At 42.2% G+C, this 26,485-nt stretch overlaps 1 protein-coding gene across 5 annotated transcripts in view; it reads left to right on the top strand.

The window, feature by feature from the left end:
- ELOVL6 (ELOVL fatty acid elongase 6) overlaps positions 1-7,997 on the top strand; it is a 77,537-nt gene extending 69,540 nt beyond the window's left edge. For all 5 annotated transcript variants that reach the window (XM_069013349.1, XM_069013347.1, XM_069013350.1 and 2 more), the window contains 2 exons: positions 3,504-3,655; positions 5,590-7,997. In XM_069013349.1, the coding sequence (XP_068869450.1) occupies positions 3,504-3,655; positions 5,590-6,014 (577 nt within the window). In that variant the 3' untranslated portion in view covers positions 6,015-7,997. The remainder of the gene's footprint in view (positions 1-3,503; positions 3,656-5,589) is intronic.
- Positions 7,998-26,485: the final 18,488 nt, after the last annotated feature.

The raw sequence follows: 26,485 nt of genomic DNA, 5'->3' as shown, positions 1-26,485 counted from the left end.
GTATTTTACTCATGGATATATTTTGATCATACTATGGACAGTAAAATATCAATTGGGCTTTTGGTAACCTACCAGAGAAGTCACTGCCTGAAGGGAGGAGAATGTAGGACATTTTGAGCCTGAATGGATGAGAAAGCTGCATTAGATGGTGCAGATTATTTCTGATCGGTCTCTCTAGTTGTAAAAGACTGTACTTGTACAGTAATTCACTGCTACCTTATTTTGAAAATCCCTGCAGATGATTCCCACCAGACAGACTGCTTTGGTAAGCAGTTCATTTCAGTACCTCACAAAAGCTACAGCAGAAAGCAGGGTGAGGACAGAATGAAGCAGAAGTGATTTACTGAGTAAGCAGTGTCATCACTGTGCTGCACATCATGTCTTTGCAACATAGAAATTTGTTGGTTGATTTTACCTTACAGAACAAACAAGATTAAGTGGCAGAGGCACAAAAAGCAGTCCTAGCTCTCTGGCTCCAAGACACATTTGCAGGCATGCATCAGATCTTTTTTCAGTCTTGTTGGCAAGGTAGTGTTTTGGCATGCAGCACTTCTCATAAGCAGCTACCTACTCGTGGTGTCTCTTTAGGTAATTGAATCAGTTACTTGGAGTTTGCTATCCTTTTTCATAAAGCCTTCCATCATGAATTGTGTGAAAATGTAACTTGGTTTCTACCAATAAAAAAATACAGATTAGTCTGACTCACACCATGTCGAGCTGTAACTGGAGTCACTTCTAGAGTCATGGAACTAGAGGAAGCCACCAACCATCCTGTGGAACTGTAGAAAAGTGTGTGAGTGTGAATCAGTGTGGGTGTACACTCCAGGGAGAGCTCTACTGTAGTTGCTAAACAGAAAGACAGGCAGAATTACATCAATATAATCTCAAAGACAGCAAAGGGACACTGTAATTCCCACTGGGCACAGTCTCTGTGGCTGTTACCAGTCTAGATTAAATCCCTGGCTGTCCATACTCAATCACACTTAGATCATTGTTTGCCTGTTGCTCGAACAAGTGTTCTCATTTGCATTTGTGTTCATGGCACAGAATTCTCTTTCGTTTTAAAACTTTAGTAACAAACAATATTTTAGAAAAGCAGTACAGCTTCTTTACAGAGAAAGACGTCTTGCTCGCAGCTATTCGGTTTCATAATTTAAATTTCCTTTTTTCCTTCCCTTTTAATGTCAGCACTGAGATACTTACTAATGGGAGAACCAGTGTATCATTAGGTATTCTGCCTGCTCTTCCTCCACCTAGTTTTGCAACCACCCAAAACATAGGAGCAGGCAGCAGCATGCCCTGGCTAGCCTGAGGAGTTCAGTGCTTCAGGAAGTGATCAGATCACATCTCTGTCAGGATCTGTCTTCTTGGGAATGAGAAATGCAGCTCCTGAGAAAAAAAAAAGGAGCATATTTTAAACACCAAAGAGAAGACACAGAATAAGTTGCACCTCATTTCAAAACTCCTCCTGCAGGTTTTGGCACTTTCTGCTGAGCTAAAATGACCGATGCCTGAAAGATGTGAGAAAAGTGTGCTGAGAGGGCCTTTCCGGGAGGAAACAGCCCTACATGGAGAGGATGCACTATGGGCTGTGTAGATGCTGAGAGTACTGTGCTGTCTCTTCTGCATGCAGGGGTGGATGAACGTGAGAGACTGCAGCAGCTCTCTTGCCTAAGCCTGGGAATATGTGCATTGCTTTGGGCAATGCTAATGGGAAATAGAGTCAGCTGAACTTCTTCAGCACACCTGTACCACAGCAGGATGTTTTTTATTTGCACATAGCACAAGAGGACTCATCTGGCAGTAGAGCCCATGAGCAAATACCACTGTGCAAATAGCAGATAAGAATAGTAGCTTGGTAAGTGCTCACAATTGTCTGAATTTCCTGATGGCGCAGTGAAACCTCAGGCATCAAAAGGTAGTGGTGCAGGAGCCAGGATGCAGCACTTCTCCATGGGCATGACCTGGCTGTAGAGCCCCCATCTGTGATGCCACTGACAGCCCAAAGAGCAGCAGGCACTGTGGCACTCCACTGGGCTGCAGATTCTGTGCAGGGGACAGGGGAGAGCACTCTGCATTGTTCCTTAACAGAAGGCAGATTTGACTGGGTGTATCAATGCTGCAGATTTCGAAATCTAAATATGCTCTGCATATTATATATGTTAGGTCAGCAGTTTTTATGTTCAGTAGGCTTACTAGAACCATCTAGTCTGACCAAGTAGCATAGAAACTGCCACAGAACTCAGCTTTTGAGGCTGCCTTAATGATTTTAAAACATGTTTTTTAAAGAATACTGACTTCACAAGACAAGGAAGAGTAACAGAGAATCTATAACTTCAGAGGAATTGTTCCTTCCTTCACACATTTTGCATAAATGGTAGCTTGCATTACCCACATGTTTGTACACCAGTTTTAGGTGGGTTGTTTTGCCTGCTGCCATGTAATAGTCACAAAAGACAGCAAGGCAGAGTGGGAACCAGGATAGGTCAAGGTCACCAAGAAGTTAGAGGGGAGATTAGATGGAGCTGGGTAGAGGGATGAGGACATATGATGTAGGCATAAAGTAAGGTACACTCAATCCCAAAATAGATTGTGTCTGTCTTTGCTCCTTTTTTTTTGAAAGCTACTTCCTTCACCGAGTATTCATCACACCTTATGAAGCACCACCAAGCTACAGTGGTAGACAATGGGCAGGCATGTTCTTGCCATAAAGCAGTGAGGCATTTCCTTCTGCAGAGATCCTTGCTGGTGAGACAGAAGCCTTTGTTCCTTACATGAGATGGATGTCAGCCTATCCCCTGTGTAATTGCACTAATTAATACCGTTACAGATCTCTTGATGTTTCTCATTTACAGAACACTGTTACCTTGCATCTCACTTTGATGAGGTGAAGGTGAATCTGCTGTTTACAGCTTGATTTAACTACTTGTTTCCTCTGTTAGCAATGACCTGTGGAGGGATGAAGTCAAGCATGTGCACCAAAACACCAGCTCTGAGATTCTTCATCAAAATCTGTGTACCCTGCCTGGGTTTGGCTGTGCTTAGAGCTCCTGCAGGTGTAACAAATACAGGGAGAAATGAGAGAAAACTCTGAGGAAATCAGAAGAGGGAATGGGTCCTGATTATGTTGCAAATACAGCATTTTATCAACTCACTTCTTGTCGTTTCACAGCCATCAGCATCAAAACTCTGCATGTTGTTTTGAGCTGAAATAGATGTTACCCTGCTCCTGAAAACTGAAGGATCATTCCTGTAGTAATGAAATAAAAAACACTGATGTTACCATTCCCGACTTTCACCAGGGGATGTGGCTGCATTCCATTTTACAAGTCTGAGTTTAGAGTAACTTCCTAGAAGCCAGCAGAGTTTCTTCAGCTTTTAAGCTGTCTCAGACTTACTATTTCAGCACAGTCATGGCCTTTTCCTCATAATGATTTGGAGTGATGGCATGTAGATTTCAAATGTCCACTGACCTTTCTTAATTTTCTCTTTTTGTTTTAAAGTATATTCGGTGCTGTTCGAACTGGTGCTTATATGCTGTACATTTTGATGACCAAAGGCCTGAAACAGTCAGTGTGTGACCAGAGTTTTTACATTGGACCTGTCAGCAAATTCTGGGCATATGCATTTGTGCTAAGCAAAGCACCCGAACTAGGTGAGTTCTCTTTCTCTCATATGCATATATGTATTTTTAGAGAAGAAATGTCCATGCAGGAAGAACAAGAAGGGTCTCATCACCATCAAAATCTCATTTAAGTCTCAGAAAAACTGAGTAAGTGTAACCAACCCCAAACTACGTGTTTTAGTCTCTAGTGGTAAATTCCAGCTTGGCTGAAGTTAGATCAATGTGCAGTTGAGTAAGACCTTTCCCAGCCTGGGAATAAACTGCAGTGATTATACACTGCAGGGCAGTCAAGAAGGAAAAGCAATGTGGTCAGTACCTCTTCCTGAGCGACTTGTAGGCAAATAGGAGTGGCATAATCGGCAGTCACATGCCCCAGGGCTACAGAAGTGAAGGGTGGGCTATAGCAACTGTGTCAGTAAGAAGCTTTGAGTCAGGCTCTTCCTCCATTCTGCAGTTTTCATTCTTTAATACACATCTAAGTGTACAGTTATGAACAGTAAGGTGCTTCCTCCCTAGACATGGAAAGCTGTGGCTGTCTGCTTCCTCCAAGTAGAAACCAATTTCCCATAATATCCCTAGCTTTTCCAGTCCAGATTTTTATAAATTTGTATCTCTGCAGCAGTTTCTTGATAAGGATACTTATGATATACATGTGAAAGCCAACTAGGAAGTCAGTCTTCATGTGTTCTCATCTGTGGCTTATTAGTGTAAGAAAGGGTTGTTTTAATGGAAGGGAGCAGCCCACCAGCTTTCATTTAAGGGTATGCCCTTATTAAACCTCAAAGGACTGCTGCTCTCACTGTGTTCAGCTGTACAGCAAAAATAAGACTTTACCTTTCAGCAGGTAATTTGATTCAGCAAATTAGAGGACAGCAATTTATCAGCATTAAAACTAGAATGAGACAGACACCAGTTGCCTTGCTGTGTCAGAATCCCTTGGTTTCCTGCTGCTTAAATTGCTGCAAACGCACAGAAATTTAGTTGCTAAAACTGAGGAATATCAGCTAGAACTGCACAGCAATAATAAACTGAACATATGATTACTTATTAAAATATGAGTCAACATCTTGCAGTTAATGAAGTGAACAGTAGCATTATGGTTTATTATAGACCTTGTGAAGACAGTGCAGTTTTGCTTCCATCCATGACTAATATTCATGACTTAGATTTCCTGGGATACTTATACATCAAACTAAGTCCCCAGGTTCAGATCCCAGGGATCCTTTTGAAAACACTGTGTGTATAACAGTGGAAAACAAGTAGCATACATACATATCAATATAGCTAATTGAGATGCTCATTGCAATCATGAGAAGCAGAAGGAAGAAAAAAAAACAAGAAAGAGGAATAATACTTACTTTTCTACAATAGTAAGATGGATTTGCAGAAAAGAGATGTAACCTAAATTTCTTTCTGGAAGCATCTCTTTCATTATGGTAGGCTGCCTATGCAACAGCTTTTTTGTGTATTAGCTCAAAAGGCTCTAGTGATTTTAACTAGGTCCAGTTTGCACGCAGACATTTGAATCAGAGGACATTGTGCTGCTTCCTCTAGGTTTTCTGCTCTCTGTCAAGCTGTATTTCTCTTCCAGTCTCACAGTATACAATGGACAGTCTCACAGTTAGAGATAATACATGTACATCCACCTACCTCACCTCAGACTTCTGTGGATTATGTTTGCAGTGAAAGGCTACCAAGTAAACCTATGGAGTTTCCAAATGGAGTTATCCATACGGGAAAATGTAGATGCGTTGGTTTTCTAAAGATTCCATAGAGATTAGGAGCCAAACTGGCTCTTGGATTAGACAGGCTCTCAGATCTAGAGGTAAGGTGGATTTCATGCTCAAGTAGTGTATTCTCCAGCAACAGCAAAGGGAAGAGAGCACTGCATTAATTACAGAATTGTTTGATATATTTCTCATTGCCTCCTCTCTTCTTTTTTTTGTGTTTTGTTTTTATTACAGGTGATACAATATTCATTATTCTTAGGAAGCAGAAGCTCATCTTCTTACACTGGTACCATCACATTACTGTGTTACTTTACTCTTGGTACTCCTACAAGGACATGGTGGCTGGCGGTGGCTGGTTCATGACCATGAACTATGGAGTACACGCCGTCATGTACTCGTACTATGCCTTGCGAGCTGCTGGCTTCAGGGTCTCACGCAAGTTTGCCATGTTCATCACCTTGTCGCAGATCACTCAGATGTTGATCGGTTGCGTGATCAATTACCTGGTCTTCTCCTGGATGCAGCAGGGCCAGTGCCATTCCCACGTGCAGAACATCATCTGGTCCTCTCTCATGTACCTCAGCTACTTTGTGCTCTTCTGCCATTTTTTCTTTGAGGCCTATATCGGCAAAACCAGAAAAGAAAGAAAGGTTGACTAGTGGTAGAAACGAGAAGCCATAGCTCAGGGTCATCAAGAAAAACAAAATTATAAGAAAAAAAAGGCACAAGGAAACACATATATGTATGGTGCAGTTAAAACTTGGCAGCTTAGGGAAAGTTAGCGTGGTTTAACCCAGTAAGTTTATGATCCTATCATGGTGAGGACTCACTGAATTCTACTCTATCTCAAAGGACTGCTGATGAAAGACAACTTCCTTCTTGTACCTGTCTGCTCTAGAAAAGAAGGAGAAAAGAAAGAAGAGGAAAAAAGGAAAGAAAAAAGGAAAGAAAAAACAGAAGAAAAGAGAAATGGAATAATGTTAAGGGGAGAGAAAAAGTACATTAAATAAGCAGTGTGTTTCCCCAAGGTTCAGGAGAGACTTTTATTTTAAAAAAAAAAAAAAAAAGGTTTCTAAATCCTTTCTAATAATTTCTCTGCGTTAAACAAAAAAAAGCAGAGGTGACAAAAAAATCTGTCTATAATAACAACAAGATTGCAGAATTAAAATCTTTTCCATAGAAGGTTCATCCCTTTAGCCAAAATGAAGCCCAAAAAGATGTTTCCTGCATGGAAACTGGCTGAACTCCACACTGTGGTTATGAATGGAAAAGAGAAGAGATTGATTTCTCTGCTATGTACTCTGCCAGGAGAGCAGATCTGGGAAACAGAGTGACCTCCCTCAGAAGGCGGAAAGGAGCAGTACTTTTACAAGAGTCTAATGTGAAAAGATGCACTGTTGCAATACGTATCTCAGAGTGCATTTTCCAAGTGCATTTTTCAGTTAAAGGCAAGGAATTTCTGCAGCAGGATAAGTCATAGAGGGTTAAATCAATCAATATTTGCTAAATTACCAGGGGCTAATAGCGGAGGGGTGTTCAGGAAGGAGAGGGAGACAACTCCCCTCACGAGATTTTTAGGAATTATCCATTACTCTTAATTTCACCCGCAGCAACACTGAATTAAATGGGGGAAATTGGAAGAAATCGCAGTTAGCGAGAAGAGAGTGATTTATCTGCCCACTGTTTTCAGAACACAGCCCTGTGGTACAATCGGGACTCTGTGTTTTTGCAGACACAAGGATGCCTGCCTGAGTTGGGAGGTGGCAGGACTGCTCGACATTGGGTATCACTGTGCTTCTGCATCTGCCTCCTGGGCAGTGCAAAGATGTTCAAAGTGCCCTCCTCTGGTCATGTGGAGATACTACTACAAAACATACTTGGAATGGGTTTTTCTTGAGATTTGTGTAGAAAAAAATAGTCTAAATGAAGTAATTTTGCTGCAACAGCTTGACTCTAAAGTCCAGAGAGAATTAATCCTTCATTAAATAAATATATATCTCTGCAGAATCTGTACTGTAACATCAGACTGACCGCTTAAGAAGACACTCTTTCTTCTCTGAAGTCAGCTACAGATATAAGGAGAAATGTATTTCACTCTGAACCTTAGAGAGTTAGTTGAGAACAGCCATATTCTTTCAAAGACAAGTAGATTGCATTATCTGTGGTATTCCAGTCCTTACAAAGCCAAATAAAATGTGTAAAAGTTCCTAGTATTTCAAAGACGCAAGTATGTAAACTTGATGTTAAATGTGTTAATGTAGTATTCTAAATTGTAACAGCTAGGTAGTTTAACTAAACAATTAGAAGAACTAGATCAACAAAATAGGGACTGCTGTTCTGCATAGAATATACACACACCTATAACTACACCCATATACACATTCTGTAAATTGTCAACAAGAAAAAACAGCCCAGTGGCAGAGAATCACATTTCCTGGCTAATGCAAAAGATTGTCATTATCTTTCTTGCTTTAATTTGAGATTGTACAGTACAGAGGGGTTTTTTTAATTATTATTTTTAGCTTTAATTGTGCTGTCATTCATGAAACAGAGCTGCTTTAGTATCCTGTTAAGAGATGACAAGGGCTTTCGGTGTCTCATTATATACAAAAGAAAAACAAATAAAGTTGCATTCCATATTATGTGAATGGTCTTACAAATCAAAACGCCTTTTCAGGCTAAAATCATAATTATAACAAACAGAAAATGAGTTTACATTTGTGTTATTTAAGTTATTGATGTGCTGACATTATTTTATGGTACAAAACATAGCAAAATGTGATATGCAGTAATGAAGCTATGATATTCATTAATAGGACTACTGTATACGTGAAAATATTAGACAAAACCAATTAAATGTGTAAACCATTTTGTTATACAGCTTGGGAGTAGATAATTATAATGCTGAATAAGCCTTTTTCCTCATGTTTAATTTTGCCCTGGCTAAAAAGCAGGTTAAGAAGACTGGTTAAGAGTGGAAAAGGCAAAATTAAAAGTCAACTGTAATTAGCTGATACGCGTTTGTAGAAGCCCACCATTGTGCCATTTAGACCCTCAGTCCTGTGTGTCTTAAGTCTCTCAGATAGAGCAAGAGGGGTGGAAGTGGTCCAGTGTCTGGAGCTGAAGCTGGGACAGAAATCTTGGACTATCTGAAGTCAGTGCTGTGCTTTGAACAGAGCCAGTGTGCCTGACTGCCTTTATCTGAGCAGAGGGGGAGGAGCCCTGCACATCTCCTGTGAATTTGAGGCTTATGGCTCATGACTTAAAAATCCCATAACCTTTATCAATGACAGGTGACATCACAGCATGGCAAGGACTTGCAGCCTAAGTTTACCACAGATCAAAAACGGGGTGGGTTGCAAACAACCACCTACCCTGTTTCATACTCTCTTTTTCTTAATTGCATAGGATGAAAACCCCACATTTCTAGGTGCTGGATGGCAATGCTGGCAATGCCAACACTGACTTCAGCAGAGCAAGAAATTCCCCTGCTCTTTCTCCATCTCCCGAAACCCTCGTGGGTACCTCTGTTCCAGCACCTGCTCCTCACTATGCCCATTGCCCTCCCAGACAGGAGAGGCAGCTTCCCTGCTGCCTGGGAAGCGGCTCCAGTACAGTCACCAGCCCGAGTGACCTCCTCAGCAGGCAGTGCAGGTGCACCCCTGGTGTGCAGGGGGAGCTCAGCACCAAATGCAGGGGGCATCCTGGCATGTGACTGGGCTGCAGACAAGTGCCCTTGTAGGAACGGGGCAGCAGGATCAGACATGTAAGGTACAGTGACAAATTAGGGAGCATTTATTGTCAAACTGGGAACTGGCTGTGACACTGCCATTTGCTTCAGAAATTGTAACATCACACACACATTTACACAGGTCCTATGGCCCTACTGTACCATTGGGCTTTTCCTCTGAGGTTTTCCACTGGAGCCAAAGGTGGTAACTGGCATGAAAGAATTTGACAATAAGACGAAAACAACTGACACTGATTTTCTTACTTTTTTTCCCCTAAAACATACATGCATCATATTTAGACATCCCATTTAACCCACTTGCATATACTTAAGCACTGAGCTTTTCAACCCTAATGTAATGACACCTCAGCAGTACTCCAGCTGTTCCAACCTTTGAGCCACAAGATACAAACACAGATAATTGGGTCCTACTTATTTCCCCTGGTTTGAGTCTTGGAATTGTATTTTCAGATTTTTCTGTCCACTACCAGAACCCTTTTTTCCCTAATTTAAAGAGATCTGTAATTCTATTGCATTCACACATGCCGTGGGGAACTCAAACTTCATATAAATTTACCAAGAATTTTGAGACCTGTGACAGCCATGAAAGATGCTGGAAATGCTGTTATGGGATCCGCTGCTAAAAGTCAGGAAAGTTCCACTGGTGATGAGGTCACTCTACCAGGGTTTAAGTCTGTGTTTTATGTTTTGATGCATTAATTCAATGTACTGAAATAAAACCAGAAAGGTCAGTATGGATTTACACTTAGGCAGCTGCCAGCAGAATTTGGCTCTTCCTCAGCACTACTTCTGTGTAGTGAACACTTTAAGGAAAATATTTTCAACTAGTTAGTGAAAGAACAAAAGCTTGGATAATTCTGCATCCTCTTTAAACTGTGCCTGTGATGAGAAGGAAACCCCTCATTCTTACAGACCTTCTGTAACTCAAGAGTCACAAATTATTTATGTCTGGGCTCATTGATAACGCCCAACTAGGAGCAGCTGGCTCCAAAAGAGACCTCTCACCAGCATCTCACAGTAAAATGATAGGAGTTTTACTTGCAGGGTAAGGGCCAAAGTGTGCAAAAGGAATCACTCAGAAGAGCCAGGCAAGGTAGTAGGAATAAAATACTGAGCACAGGACAGAATACTGTTGCAGGACAGACACACAGGGAGATTTTTTCCATATCCCAGGACAAAGTATTTCCAGGCTGAACACTCACTCCTTTCCAAGATGAGGAAAGGCCATATGGAAGGAGGGTGGGCTGCACAGTGCCAGGTGCCCAGGATGGGGTGGCTGGTGGAATAAAGCTTCCATGTAGGGGTCCCTCCTGCAGAAGTTAATTAGGCAGTCGCTCCTTGAGTGCAAACGTGGGTCTGTGGATTTGTTTGGAGGAACATCCATGGTCTGATAACTTGTTCAAGTCCTGGGTATATCTTATTTTTTTTCTCCTGAAAGTAAAACCTTGGGACATTTTAGTTGAAAACGATGGTACCTCAGGGATCAATATTCAGGTGGTTTCAGGCAGCAAAGATTGTAAGAGACCAATTATTGTGAGCATAAAACAGCAGCCTTTGTAAGCAGTGCCACATATAATGCATTACTGCTGTAATGTCTCTAATAGCTGTAGCCTATCCTGTACTTCGGAACCAGAAGCAGAAGTATAACATCTTTGTATAGGAACCAGAAACACAGACATAAAGTAATGAAGATGGCTTTGATCAAGGAAAAATCAAAGCCAATTTCAGACTGTACTGCATAAGTTCAGGACTTGTTCCAATGCCTGCTGAAAGTGAGATTGTTGGTGAGATGTCCAGTGACTTCAGGTAGCTTTGCTTCAGCCCAATGGAGCCCAGTTGCAGAGGGTGATGCAAGTCCCAAATTCCCTTTTTGCTGAGTGGTGATGTGAACCATCTGGGGCATTACTCAGCTCTGATGTGGGTCTTCAGTCATATTTTCCAGCCTAGCATCAGTGAGCCCTCTACAAGGGAAGAATTGTAACCCAGAATTGCCAGTGGGTTTGCACTGTTTTATTTTAATACATTTTCCATTCCATTTATTTTATTAAAAGCAAGCTAAAGGACAAGTCCCTGATCCTGCTCTCGTGAACGCTCCATTGCAGTCAGTGCACCATACACAGGCTTTTGCTTACAGGGGTAAAGGCAGCACCAGGGTCTTGTTACTGACTTAATTTGTAGTGGAGCAAACATCACAGGGTAGGATTTGATTTCTTAAATTAAATCAACTGTACCAACACAAATAAGATTGGATCTGCACATTAACCTGACAGCTAAGGGGAACCAGGGCCTTCCCCAGGACATAATATTATAAAATGCTGCATGAAGAGGGGTTAGAGTGTATTTCCCAATGGGTATAAAATAATACTTCCCTGAAACAGTGACCTTCCTGAGAAATCTCCTTTCTGTCCAGTCCTGGACAGCTTCAAACAGGCCTGTCTGCTGAAAAAATGCAGCTCTGATTGACTTATCTGCTTTCTCAAAAGGGTCACTACATGCTTTAGGCTTTTTGGAGCCTTAAAGCTCAAGCTAGATTTATATTCAGAAAAACAACCTTAATATGTGTACAATAACTAGAAGAGAATAGTATGATAAATATCTTTATTTTACCATTTTCAAATGGCTATTTCATTACATAAAAGGAAGTTTTTATTTTTATTTTTTTGGGGTATATTGATATTCCAAATAAAATTTTAACTTTTGGTTCAAAATAAAATCTGTCTCTGCATCTTATTAATCTGTAACATGCTTTTTTTTCTCTCTACTGCCACCAAGTCCATCTATTGAAAAAGAGAAGTGGTTCACCAGGTATGAGACTACAGCATGACTACTGTGCCACTTCCCAGCAGATCTCTACCAAGTTCATATTTTTGTGCACCACACAGAAGCATCATGTGTTTTTTTTTCTTTTTGTGTATGTCACATGCATCTGTATGATAAATGTGCACATCATACAGGTGCTTAAATTTCCTGATTGTACATGCTGAAATTTTGGAAATCCTAATCTTTGCATCTCTGGTAAGAAACAGAAACCCTGTCTGTCATGGTACCGTCTGTGCAGGGAGACCTTGTGAGCAGGGCAGCACTTGCCAGTGAACCCTGCCAGCACTGTGCTATCACTGCCATACCGATGGCACTGACTGCTCTGCAGCATCTCTGCACCAGCCATTTTCTGGACAATCTTGTGTCCATTGTTCCCTGAACATCCCAGCCACCCATCCCTCTGCCGGCAGCACAGCTTGTGCAGACAAGCACCCCTGCTGAATGATGGACACAGCCATCCCCACTCTGCACAGCAGGAGCAGTTCATGGTTTACTCTTTTGCAGTTAAGCTAAAGCAGGCGCTAAAGAAAAGCTTTGTTGCTCTGTATACACAAAGCAATGAAGTGACTTGCATCTATTGCAGGACAAACCAAAATCTGAGACAAGATCCAAAGTGAAAAATTTGTGGATTGTATCATATCCCTGCTGAACCCCAACCACTCCCCCGCTGGCTTCCAGCCCCACATCATCTTTCTGAGCAAAGACAGCAGAAGCTGGAGGAGGGGGGAGGAGGTTAAAGCAGAGTGGGAAGCCCACAGTGGGGATGCATGGGGCTGTGAGAGACCCTGGTGACCTTCCTGAGGACTGGCTTGGGAATCAGCCCAAGGAGCAGTCTGAAAATGAAACAGCAAGAAAAGGGAATTGCACATATGCACTGGGAAGTGCTGCCTACCATTGTCAGTATTATCATAGGGAGAGTGAAAGAGCAAATAATGTAGCAAAGCAGACTGTTTCGGTTTGGCCAAATTTAGAAATATATCCTCTGAGAGAAGGCACAACCACCCCTCCCCCCACCAGGTTCAGGAAAAAATAAATTTTCCTCAAAGGAAAGTGAAAGAGATAAAGCTATTTATTAAAAAAAAAAAAAAAAAAAAAAGGGAAAAGGATAATAATGCTAAATAATAAAATCTCATGCTGTGGAGAAAACACCTGGGAAACCGTTAGAGTCCTCCCTTTGGTCTCCTCGGGCTGGGGCTTGGGCCAGGGCCAGGCCCTCTGTGCCTGGTGGAAAGTCCTCCCAATGTGCTCTGATGTTACAGCAAGCAAGCAGTCCAGTAGAAAAGGGAGAAAATCCGAAATTCCAGGGAAGGAAAAATTCAACTCTCAGTCTCTCTCTGGAGAAAAAGCAGCTGAACCCCTGGCCAAAAACTGTTCCGGGAACAGCAAACTGGGTGCTTCCTCCCTCCCCTGCCGCAGTGGGGAAAACCAGTTGCCATCTGTGTGTGACCTTGAGCAAGCTGCAAACTGCTTTGAAAAAGTTTTGCTCAGTTTTTCCTTGCCCCTCAGGCTCAGTTTAGAGGCATAGAAAGGCACAGAAATTAATTTCTGGGTATAGGCAGTGATATGGGATACACATCATAAGGTCACCCCAAGACACAGACGGGAGGTAGGTGCAGCTCAATAACTGGTTCAATAACCAGGGAGAAAAAAAACAGGATTTGGGCAGTATGGGATTGTTTCAGGTTTACGGCAGAAACTACATTTCCTTTCCTCCGTACCCAGCTCTCTATGCTTCTGACAGGTACCTGTGACATTGTCTATGCCCCCAAGTACAAAAATCAGCTCCTCTTTCTAATGTCCTCTGTCAAGCTGCCATGGCTTGCAATGAGCTTGTGCTTAGGAAGTCCCCAGCAGAATCAGCCATCCTGGCATCCCACTAAATGTGGGCTGCTGCTCATGCAGAAGGATGATATTGGGATGAAAGAAATTGTGTTGTGCTTGTCCTTCAGCACTGAGTGGACAGGCAGGCATCCATCACCACGTGGCTCTAGCAGTGCTCTGTTTATTGCCTTCCCAGCAAGAAGGAACATTTTCCTAAATTGAGTGCATGCAGGAGCCCACCCACAGTGGAGGGGAGCTGTGGAGCCGTAGATGATGCTCTCCTGCCAGTTTGTGCAGGGAGTGGGGTACAGCCTCACCTTCAGCCATGCTCTGTCCCTCGTGCACAGCAGCTGCCTCGAAGACAAAGATGAAACACTTCACAAAGTTCACAGTAAGTCCATGCAAGAAAACACAGATTCTACAGTGATGCTGGACTTGGCCAACAAGTTTCATGAGTCTTTGCCACATTGCTTACTGTCAAAATGCTGAATAAACATTCTTCATATTCCTCCTCCAAGTAGCTTGGTGACTTCTGTGCTCCCTGAGCGTGATGTGCCCACAAAATCCCTGCCAGAAACCCCCACATAAACACCTTCAGCTGTGCCTGCTCTCCCACATTCCAGCCCTTTGGAGGCCTGAGAACTTGTCTGGAAGCAAGTCCTCACTGCTGCTCTGTCAGAAGCTCACCAGGGAAGACTTAAAAGGGGTTATTTATCATGACTTGCACAGCGACAGAGCAGGCTGTGTTGCCTACATTACTGATCTGGGGGAGACAGATGAAGCCAGATGAACTCTTCTGGGGCACAGTGCTCTGTCTTACCTCTCATCTACACTGCTCTTCACATTTCCTCTCTGCTTTACACAGCCCGAGGACCTGCTGCTTCAAGGATTTTGACTGTCTGTCTGTTCAGACCAGGCTGAACTCCATTGTTTAGCTTAACAGAGGAGGACTTTTCTGTCCACCTGTGAGGAATGAGACAACTCTTTGTAGAAATTAAAACAATTTATTAAAACAGAAAAAAAGTTGAAAAATTGCAAAAAACTAACAAAATATAAAAATTTGGGATCCAGATGGCTCGAGAGATATGCCCCAGGAGCGCAGGGATTCAGGAACTTTAGGCTTAAGACAGCTCTGAACCTCAGGTAGAGAAAAAAAAATAAACTTGCAGTTTAGGCTGGTCAAAAAGAAATCTATTTCTAAAAAGCCCCTAGAAAGGGGTAGGCTTCTCCAGCACTGCCTTAGCAAGCTGGAGAGGATGGGAGAATGAGACTGACCACGTGTCTTTTTCTTCCTTTTATAGCTTTTGCTCCGCCCACAGTCCGCCCACAGCCCGCCCACAGTCCACCCCCCTGGTTCAAGGCGGTTGGTGTTTTCCCCTTGACAGACCACCTCTGTCCACCAATGGCTCCTCCTGGTCAGAGGGGTGATATTAGTTGAGATAAGGGTCATGTGCTTATGGGGGGCTGGGCTGTTTGTTGCAACTGGGGTTTTTTAAAATCTGCCTTGAAACCAAGATACAAGTAAAACATAAAAATACATCCAACACATCTTAAAACACTTGTAAAGGTATACAGTAAACACAGGAAGACCATAAAAACTTGATTAGTGTACCTGGACTGATGGATTGATTTTAACATTCAATTTAAAAATATTAAGCTCAAATTAATTAAAGCACTTAATATGCAAAGACCAAGCACAAATAGGGATTTCATGTATGACAAGTCCCCCCTTTTTCTCTTATGTTCACATCTTTGGTCTTTGCATTTAAGTGGAGGTGGATAACTCTTCAGGGATAGATTCAAGCTCTTTAAAACTGTCCCACACTTGCTGGGCAATTTTTCTCTCCTTTCTAGTTTTCTTATTGTTACTATTATTGATGTGCATAATCTTTTGAGCGAATGGTGGACGCTGCTGTTGTCCTTGAAGATCCTGGATCAGTGGCATGCTTTGGACGACAGTGGTGATTAGACAGATGAAACAAGGGATTAAACAAGGGAGAAAAATAAGTCCTGTAAGGGAAAGTCCAACAATAATTAAAGCTTTCTTCCACCATTGTCCTTGGAGAGTAGAGGTCTTGTGGTGCTTCCCAGAAGTGGGGTTGTATACTTGCTGCTGTAATCCAGTACTTGGAAATTTGTGGCAGGACAGAATATGGATTTCTTTGATCCCAGCACTGCCAGAGTTTTTTAACAGGATTCAAAATGCAGTTTTTGTTTTTAACCTTTTCTGCAGACCAGAATACATTTGGTTCTTGAGGTATCCACCAGTGTTTTTGCCCATCAGTTACCAGGTACCTTTTGCATATTGTCTCACCAACTTCTTCTAAAAATTTTCTTCCTTTCCTCCAGATGCATTCTTCTCCAATAACAGTATTGCTTAGCAGCCAGGTTTCATTGTCATGTCGGGTTGTGGGGGAGAGATTACTCAGTCGGAGTAAATCGGGGGGTCCAAGACTGACTCCCCGCCAAGGCCAACTCTCCGATTCTAAAGTTCCTCCGCACACCCAGCAATTTGTTAAATTTAGCTGTTGTCCAATCCTTTCTGCCAGGTCAATAAACAAGTTTTTCCTTGACATCAAAGGATTGTTTTCTTTTTGTTTTTCCTTTTCTTCTATGACCACCTCTTGGATCAGGTCAGTGTCATAGGTCTTTCTTTTTAACAAATCTTCTGTCTTGGTTATGTATCTAAAATTGAAACAGAGCCAATCGTCTTGGGAGGGGCACTCTCCCTTCTGCTTATGTATTTGGGTGCCAATGTTTTTGCCAATCCAGTACTTGTGACCTTTTTCTGAGCAGATACTCAACCTTGTTATGTTATAACAAGATGGATTAACATAAGTATGTGCTCGGAAAAAGTGTCGAATTTGAAATGAGCCTCCTTCTGCCTGGTACACAGTCTTGTAACATCTGTTACAGCGGCTGTCGGCTGCTTGTGTAAAGGGAGGCCAGAGGACCCAGAGACAGATGACACTTAGTAGCAGGATGTTGCTCACTTTCCCCTTTTGGCATACCCGAGAGGAGCTGTCAGCATTTGGGTTGCCTCTGCTGGTGGGGGTTGTCATCTTTGCTTCTTTCGTCCTTTCTTTAGGCATCTCACCTTCAGATGGTTCTTCAGTGACCTCAGGCTTCTGGAAACTCATGGTTATTTTAGGGTTGGCCTTGTCAAAGATTAGAGTTATCGTGCCCATAATTTTGGAGTCTGATTGGACTGTTATTGGAAGAGAATGCTGGCTTCAAATGGAGCCTTACTATACAGTTGATGTGACAATATGGTTGTGTGAAGGCAGAATCTGTAAAAGGGAATAACAAAGAACAGAATTAACAGCAAAATATTTTCAACTTAGTTTAACAACTTGTAGCTAGCACTTATTACTGAGGTATAACTGGGGAAGAACTGGGAGTACAGGATTTTATTAACTTGGAGTGAGGGATGCTGAGTGGAGCTTTCAAACAGGGTGTTTAGTTTGATGGTTTGTCTGGAGGTTTCTTCTCTTCAATTGGTGGTGCCACCGGACCCTTCACCCTCTTGACATGCGTCCAGCCCTTCTCAAATGTCCGGACAGCTGTTTCAGTGGTTAGCTGGACCTGAAATGGACCTTCCCAGGATGGGGTTAATGACTTTTCTTTCCAGGATTTTATTAACACCCAGTCACCTGGGTTGATGTGATGTAAATTAAAATCAAGTGGGGGAGTTTGTGGTAGAAAACCTCTTTCCCTTAGCAACTCTAGATTTTTGGCAATTATCTGTACATATTGTTGTACATTGGTGTTTCCACACTCTTTCACATCCAACTCTTGTGGTGTAGCAAGGTAGGGTAATCCATACAACATCTCATATGGTGAACAACCCAAATCAGATCTTGGCTGTGTCCTGATTCTAAGAAGAGCAAGTGGAAGGCATTTTACCCAGGTCCATTTTGTTTCCAGCATTAATTTTGTGAGGGTGTTCTTGATTGTCTGGTTCATCCGTTCCACTCTCCCAGAGCTCTGTGGATGCCACGGGGTGTGTAATCTCCAATTTGTTCCTAATTGCTGAGCCAATTGTTGTACAATTTGGGAGGTAAAATGAGTACCTCGATCTGAATCTATGCGGTGGACTATCCCATAACGGGGGATAATTTGCTCGAGGATCACCTTACTCACTGTCTGGGCTGTTGCATTGACAGTTGGAACAGCTTCCACCCAGTGGGTAAGGTGATCAACGATTACCAATAGGTATTTCCACCTCTGGACAGGAGGCATTTCTGTAAAGTCAATTTGAATGTTTTGGAAAGGCCTGATTGCTAATTCAATTCCTCCGCCCGTGTTCTTTTTCATTACCTTTTTGTTAACTTTTTGACAGATTACACAGTCCCGGGTTATTTGGTTGGCTATTTCATAAACACCAGTGCATCCAAAGGTTCTGAGATAGTGATCCGCCAGAGCCTTTGAACCCCAATGATTGCTTTGGTGAATATTTTGTAGAATTTCTCGGGTTAAATTTTTGTTTAAAATTTGGCGTTTATCTGGTAAATACCAGCGGCCTTGAGAATCCTCATTGGCACCAATTAAAACTAATTTCTGTTTTTCCTGATCAGTAAAAATGGGCGTGGGTAAAATGTTAGTTTGTGGAATAGTGTCAGATGTGGTGGTGTTAGTTGGAAGTTGGTTTACTTCCATCACTTTTACCTCTTCTTCCACTGCTGCTTCTTTTGCTGCCAAGTCTGCTAGGTTGTTCCCCCGAGCTTCTTTTGTGGTTCCCGATTGATGACCTGGAATATGCACCACTGAGATCACCTGAGGCAGTTGCAGTGCTTTTAGAATTTTTAGGATCAATTCCTTATGTAGGATATCTTTCCCTTTGGTGTTTAGGAACCCCCTTTCGGACCAGATTTTTCCAAAGGTGTGGACTACGCCATAAGCGTATCTGGAGTCAGTGTAAATGGTCCCGATGCTTCCTGCTAGTCGGTGGAGTGCTTTTTCTAGGGCATAGAGCTCACAGACCTGAGCTGACCAGGTTGGTGGCAATCTGCCCTTTTCTAGCACACACATTTGGTGTCCATCGACCACTGAATAGCCAGAGCATCGCTTTCCATCCACCACTCGAGATGACCCGTCAATGAAGAGGATTTCCCCTTCATTGAGGGGACAGTCCACCAGGTCCTCTCTGACTTTTGTTTGGATGTCAATTATTTCAATGCAATTGTGTTCAATTTCTTTTTCTGATGGGGTCCCATGAAGAAATTGAGCTGGATTTTGGTGTGTACACACAACTAACCTCAGGTGGTCTGAGTGCATGAGAATGGCTTCATATTTGACTATTCTTGGGTCAGTTAACCACTCTGCAGCCCTGTGAGCTAAAATGGTTTTGATTGAGTGTGGTGTATGCACTGTCAAGTCTCCACCAAAAATGAGTTTTTGACTCTCCGAGACCAGAACAGCTGCTGCGGCGATGGACTGGATGCAGACGGGCCATCCTCTGGACACTGGATCTAGTAATTTGGAAAGAAAAGCAACCGGCTTCCTGACTCCTCCCCACTCCTGGGTCAAGACGCCATAGGCAACTCCCTTCTCCACATTAACAAATAGATCGAAGGGTTTTTCTAGTGAAGGAAGGCTTAAAACAGGTGCTTTTGTTAATTTCTCTTTCAGATTTTGTAATTTTTGTGTATCTGAATTAGTCCAATTAAAAGGTTCTTCTTCTATTAGTTTTTCATATAAAAATTTGGCAGATTGTGAATACTGATCAATCCACAGTCTGCAGTATCCAAATAGGCCTAATAATTGCCGGATTTCTCGTTTTGAAGTTGGAGGTGGTAGATTTAGGATTCCTTCTACTCTTTCAGCACTGAGTTTTTTTGTGCCATGGCCAATTAGATGTCCCAAATACTTCACCTCTTGTAGCACAAATTGTAATTTAGGTTTTGACACCCTCAGCCCGTTCCTCCCTAGAAAATTCAGTAACTGAATTGTAGCAGTTCTTACCATAGACTCCTGTTCCCCAGAGAGGAGCAGGTCGTCTACGTACTGAGTTACCTGAATCCCTTCGGGTGGAGAAAAGGAACTTAGCAAATCTTCTAGCGCTTGGCCAAAGAGTGTGGGTGCCTCGGTGTACCCTTGAGGCAGGCGAGTCCAGCGCAGCTGCTGCCTCCGTCCAGTGTCTGGATCCTCCCAGGTAAATGCAAAGATGTCTCTGCAATGAGAATCTAGAGGACATGACCAGAAAGCATCTTTAAGGTCAATAACAGAGAACCAGGCATGTGCTGGGGGTACCCGACTCAGGAGTGTATAGGGGTCCTGCACCAGTGGGTACCTGGTTTGGACTCTCTTATTGACCTCACGCAGATCTTGTACAAGCCGGAATGACTTATCTGGTTTCTGGACAGCCAAAATTGGAGTGTTGTAACTGGATTTGCAGGTCTCAAGAATTCCATCTTGTAATAAGTCCATGATAACAGGCTTCAGGCCCTTTCTTTTGTCCTTGGAGAGGGGATATTGTGGTACACGTACTGGCTGGCTATTTGGGAGCAACTCAATTGTTAGAGGTGTGATGTCCATTTTTCCCCGGTTGCCAGGTTTGGCCCACACTACCGGGTCAATGTGTTGCTCATCTACTAAAGATAAAACAAACAATTTAGTGGTCATTTTTCCACCCTGCGGTACCACCCCAACCCTCAGAGGTATTTGGAAGTCACGTCCTAAAAGATTGATCCCAGCTTGAGGTAGGTATAGCACATCCCCTGTATGGGTACGTCCTTGTATGGAAAGGATTACATTTTTAATTACAGGAACAGCAAAGCTTTCACCATTAGCACCATATATATCTAATGTATCTTGAGAAATAAAACATCCTGGAGGTGTTTTAGTGACACAGGTTCTTTCAGCACCTGTGTCCACTAAAAACTCCACTTGTTGTCTCTGGGGTCCAGCTTCTAATTTTATCAAGGGCTCTTTAAGATGTTTTTGCCCCAGAGAATAAAGCCCCTGACCCCTTCAGTTGTTCAAAATTTGTCCCTCCATTTGAAGGACTCCTTGATCTCTCTGCTTTTTAAAACAGTACCACTGCCCGTGGCCTGGTTTATTACAGTATGTGCAAATTAACCTCTCAGGTCTTTGAACAATTGGGGTAGATTGTTTATTGCAAACACAAACCTGTGGCTGTTGCTGAGAGCAGATTTGGGTTTGCTGTTGTGGGATGCCCCTTTGGGAAGTTCTTTGTGTAGGAGGGTTGTGGATTGGAGCATTAGTACTGTTATTCATTATTCGGCTTTTAGCCTTCATCCTCTCTTCATCCCTCCTAACAAAGACTTTTTGGGCTTCCTCCAGTAATTCATCTAGTTCCCTCTCTGGCCATTTTTCCAATTTTTCCAATTTTTTCCTGATGTCAGGCCAGGAGTGAAGCACAAAATGTACCTTTAGCATAGTTTTGCCTCCCTCACTGTCTAAGTCAATGACAGAATAAAGTTGAATGTTATTCCTTAACCGAGCCATCCAAGCTGTTGGGGACTCATCCTTTTCCTGTTCCCCACAAAATGCTTTTTTCATATTATTAACTCGAGGAACAGCTTCTCTAATCCCTTTTATAATTAAATTTCTGTAGTCTTTCATGTTCCTCCTGCCCTCTTCTGAATTTGGGTTCCATTCAGGGTCTGTCAGTGGTAATTTTTGTTCTCCAATTGGGCCTTGATTAGAATTATTTTCTCTGTCCCAGACTGTCACTCCTGCAGCTCTAATCAATTTTCTTTCCTCAATGGTGAATAAGGAGTGAAGGATGGATTGTATCTCTCCCCAATTATAAATATTAGGGCCGAGGAATTGATCAAATTGGTCAGCTAGGCCAATAGGGTCAGCCATCAGACTTTTCATTTCTTTTTTAAATTCTCGTACCTCAGATGAAGCTAGAGGTACAACTACATAACCAATTCCTCCTTGAGCATTTCCCATGGGTACCTCCCTAAGAGGTAGAATTTTAGACTCATGGGGAGTGCTAAGGCAGGTGGGACAGTCAGGTGTTTTAAATGATTTCTTTCTAGTGCAAGATGCTGGGCCATCCTGGCTAGAAGAAATCCTTTGTTTGGTTGTCTTTTTGTGAGAGCAGGAAGGAACAGAATTTTCTTTTTCACTTTCATTCTCATTTTCTGAGTCCCTTTCGATTGGGTGGCTTGATGAAGGAAGGACCCTTTCTTGTTCAATTTGGACCCTCCTTTCTGGAGGAGTTACTGGAGGAAGGTAGTCTAGGGGGTCCCACTTTGGTTTATTTAATTTAGGTTTTTGCTTTTCCTTCTGTTTGTGTTCTTCTGCAATGGAAAAAATTTGGTTTGAATTTTTATTAAGTCCAATTGAATCAGATTTAGTTTCCTCTTCCAATTCTATTTTTTTGCTTTGGTCTTCATTTTGTTTTTGCCAATAATTTAACCAAATTTTAGCATAGTCTAATTCATCAGAATGTTTTGGAGCTTTGTAATGTACATAAGAATGCAAAGCCTCACAAAGCCATTTTTCAGAAGACCCATACTTGGGCCATCTGAGTCCATCTTTGTTAATTTTATGTTTTGGCCACTTAAAAACACAGTACCTAATCATTTGACACTGGTCTTTTTCTTTAGTTAAAAGATTTTCTTCCCACTTTAGGAGCATTTGCCCTAACGGACTGTCTGGGAAGATTTTGTATTTCTTCATTAGGTCTTTCTTTTTGCTATTCGCTTGTCCCATTTTGTTACTGGGAAGCAAACAAGCAGCTAGTGCAGAAGAAAATTTTTTTTTTTTTTTTTTTTCTAATTAAATAAACCAAAGTATTGTATTATATAAAACAATTAAAATATTGCATAAGGAAATAATATTACAAAATAACCTAAATTCAATACACTATCTCAATAAAAAAATGATAATAAAGTTATAAACATAAAATACAATACAACTAATGTAGAGAAAAGCAAGCAGGGTTAGTAGATATATGATGGCGAATCTGTGGGAAAAAAATTAAATATGGCAGGCTGGTGAGAAACAAATATGGTGCAAGAAATATTAATTTTAATTATAAAAAGAATAATTAGTGAATATTTAAATTGGCTAAAGTATAACTGAAATTTAGATAGTTTTATACATATATACTTAAAATTTAAGAAACAAGAGTTGTCTTTATTAGCAAAGGAGAGATAAATTTAAAATATTTATAACCGAATTAAAGGAAAAAGATTATAATGAATAACACAAGCAGTAATTCAAAATATCAAAGTAGTGTCTTATGATTAAAGCAGATAAAGCAAATTACAACTACAATCCAATAACCCAAACACTCCAAACAAACAGGAAGTATAAAGGTGCTAGATAGCACTGACCACAAGAGTGCAGCTAAAACAAGTTCACACATGCACAGGGGTAGCAAAGGGGTGCAGTTCAAATTAAAAGGACACAAAATGGCGGCCGACCACGTGGCGGCCCGAAATTTCAAAATGGCGGCCGACCACGCGGCGGCGCGAAATTTCAAAATGGCCGCCGACCACGCGGCGAAAAGGAAAAGAGAGGGGTTTAAAATGAGGTTTCTCCTCAGTTCTAGACCCGAGGAGACTGAGACACTAATAAAAATGAATTTGGGGCTGCGCACACCCCTAAAACGTGGAAACCTCCCCCCAGAAAGGCTGATCACCACACTCGATCTTCCCCTCTGTGTCTCTAAAGGGGTGATCCCTCGTGGTGCCCTTAAAAATGAACCCTTTCAAGCACACTCACACACACACTGGGGGCGGCCAACCCCCCCACACACTCTCTCACAAAAGGAATTCCACTCGGAGGTTCCCCAAAAACGAATAGCCCTTAAAAAGGGTAAGTCCCTAACTAAGTTCCCTTTAAGAAGGGTTCAAGCCTTACCACAAGTCTTTCTCCACCGGAGGTGTCCGTTCTCTGCTGCAGTAATCCTTGTGGGAGCCCAGAAAATCCAAGGAGAAAAAAACCAAAAAAATCGCAAAAATTCAAAAATAGTAAAATTAACCAAAATACCTGGATTTTAGGGCAAAAATAGGCTCCCGGACGAGCCCCCAAAAGAGTTGTGAGGAATGAGACAACTCTTTGTAGAAATTAAAACAATTTATTAAAACAGAAAAAAAGTTGAAAAATTGCAAAAAACTAACAAAATATAAAAATTTGGGATCCAGATGGCTCGAGAGATATGCCCCAGGAGCGCAGGGATTCAGGAACTTTAGGCTTAAGACAGCTCTGAACCTCAGGTAGAGAAAAAAAAATAAACTTGCAGTTTAGGCTGGTCAAAAAGAAATCTATTTCTAAAAAGCCCCTAGAAAGGGGTAGGCTTCTCCAGCACTGCCTTAGCAAGCTGGAGAGGATGGGAGAATGAGACTGACCACGTGTCTTTTTCTTCCTTTTATAGCTTTTGCTCCGCCCACAGTCCGCCCACAGCCCGCCCACAGTCCACCCCCCTGGTTCAAGGCGGTTGGTGTTTTCCCCTTGACAGACCACCTCTGTCCACCAATGGCTCCTCCTGGTCAGAGGGGTGATATTAGTTGAGATAAGGGTCATGTGCTTATGGGGGGCTGGGCTGTTTGTTGCAACTGGGGTTTTTTAAAATCTGCCTTGAAACCAAGATACAAGTAAAACATAAAAATACATCCAACACATCTTAAAACACTTGTAAAGGTATACAGTAAACACAGGAAGACCATAAAAACTTGATTAGTGTACCTGGACTGATGGATTGATTTTAACATTCAATTTAAAAATATTAAGCTCAAATTAATTAAAGCACTTAATATGCAAAGACCAAGCACAAATAGGGATTTCATGTATGACACACCTGCTACAGTCCCCATCCCACTGTTGCCAGCTCCAGTTTGCAATTCATTGCTCGAATCTTTTCTGCTGCTGTGGTCACTGCAATTCTTCATATTCTTCATGCATCACCACTGCATCTCAGCTCTGCCCTCCAGCACTGCTGGCACCTCCATAAGATGGGTGGTGAAGAAATTCTAACCACAGAAATGGCAGGAGGTAATGTTACAATAAAGGAAACAGTAATAGAAAATAGCAATTTTTGAATGTTAGAATAATTTACTTTTGCTGAAAGTGATGCCTGAGGTTGCCACCTAGAAACAGAGACTAGACAAGAATAAGGGAATAAAGGTAGGTATTTATTTGAAGGGCCTTCAAAGGTACACCCTGGGCAGTCAAAAGGCTACACCCAAGATGGACCCTGAGTCACGGGTTCTTCGTCACACTTTTATAAGTTTGGTTCATTTGTATATCAGGATCAATTCTCCCATTGCAACCCCAGTTAATGATGTAACTACCCCAAGTTTGCCCTCCTCTTTGGAGGCCTTAGTTTACACATTTTGGACCTAGGACAATCTGGGTGTCCTTGGAGAGCAAACCTAGGGAGGTTTGTTATGTCTAACCAGCATGAGAGAGCAGCAGCTAGCAGGCCACACGAAACTTCAGAGTTACACACTAGGCAGTACAGGATTTGAAAAATATAAGAGTTAAACCCTAAGGCATCAAAAGGACCTTAAAGGTCACATAAAAAGTAATTTTTTTTTGGTCTGTATTTTTTCCTTTAAAATTTTACTAGAAATACCAGGGATCTGAGGTTTGTCCAATACAATGCAGGTGCTTGCATACATATGGTGACACTAGAACTGCTAAGAGCATTTAAAAGCTTTTTCCTAAGTATTTCTTCGACAGACAGCAAAATACAGTTAACAAAGGCTTTGCTGTTCACCTCTTCTGCTTTCTCACTACAGCTTTTCTTTCAACATGGCTTGATCCATATAAGATAAACTGAGCCCAGGGAGGCAGATGAGAATTAAGGGTATCTGTCTGTAAGACAGGTAAGATCACAGATTTTTGGGGGTGTGCTGTCTGCTTGGGAATGTTTTTTCCATTGCATAACAGAGTCTTTCTCAAGGGAGATAAAAGCTGTTCAGCCCTGTTATCACTTAAGAGGGTTATGCATTTCACGATGACAACTCTGTCCCATGTCAGAATTTAATTCATGGCTGTTGATGTCCATAGAGTTTTAGGCTGGAAGGATGTTAAATCACTTCAAGCATATCTCATGAAACTGTTGCTTCAGGTGGAGCTTTTGCAAGCCCCAAGCAGAGCTGAACTCCTTTGTCCCACATGGCAATCAGCATGATGCAGGCATGGGGCCTGAACTCACACACAGCAGCTGGAGAGGGTGTCTGCAAGTGTGCTGGGCCTGGCATTCTGCTGCTGTGAGAAATACCCATCCCAGGGGGTCCCTGGCCCTGTCTGTGGGCAGTGAGTCTCCCGCAAAGGGGGTGCCGGTGCTCCCAGGGAGCTTGGAGAAGGGCTAGTCAGCCTTGGACAATGGGCTGACCACAAGATGCTGTCGGGAGGCTACTCTTGGTGGGATTTCTACCCCTCAGCTTGCCGCAGGCAGCTTTTGTTTTAGGTTGGCAGAAGAGGACCTTGACCCAGCCATGGAGAGTGCCTGGAGTTAGTAGATGCAATTTGAGAGTGTGTGGCTGTTATTTCTGGTAGTAAGTTGAGCATAGTATAGAAAGTCATACAAGGATGCCTAATAACTAGGGCTAATTTAAAACAGAAAAGTATGGAACATACAGGAAACTTGGCTTCTCAGAAATGCTGCTTTTAGCTGATGGAACATCCAAGAGAAAACTGGAAAAACCTCAGACTCCAGCTTGATAAGGTCTTGGTCCTATCTGAAGTCCTCTTTGAACTTCCACCCCACTTTTGCAGCCAGCCTTATCAGTACAAAACCACCCACTG

This window comes from Aphelocoma coerulescens, chromosome 4 (genome assembly GCF_041296385.1).
Source record: "Aphelocoma coerulescens isolate FSJ_1873_10779 chromosome 4, UR_Acoe_1.0, whole genome shotgun sequence".
NCBI classification, from domain to species: Eukaryota; Metazoa; Chordata; class Aves; order Passeriformes; family Corvidae; genus Aphelocoma; species Aphelocoma coerulescens.
This window is presented reverse-complemented; position numbering and strand designations above follow the sequence as displayed.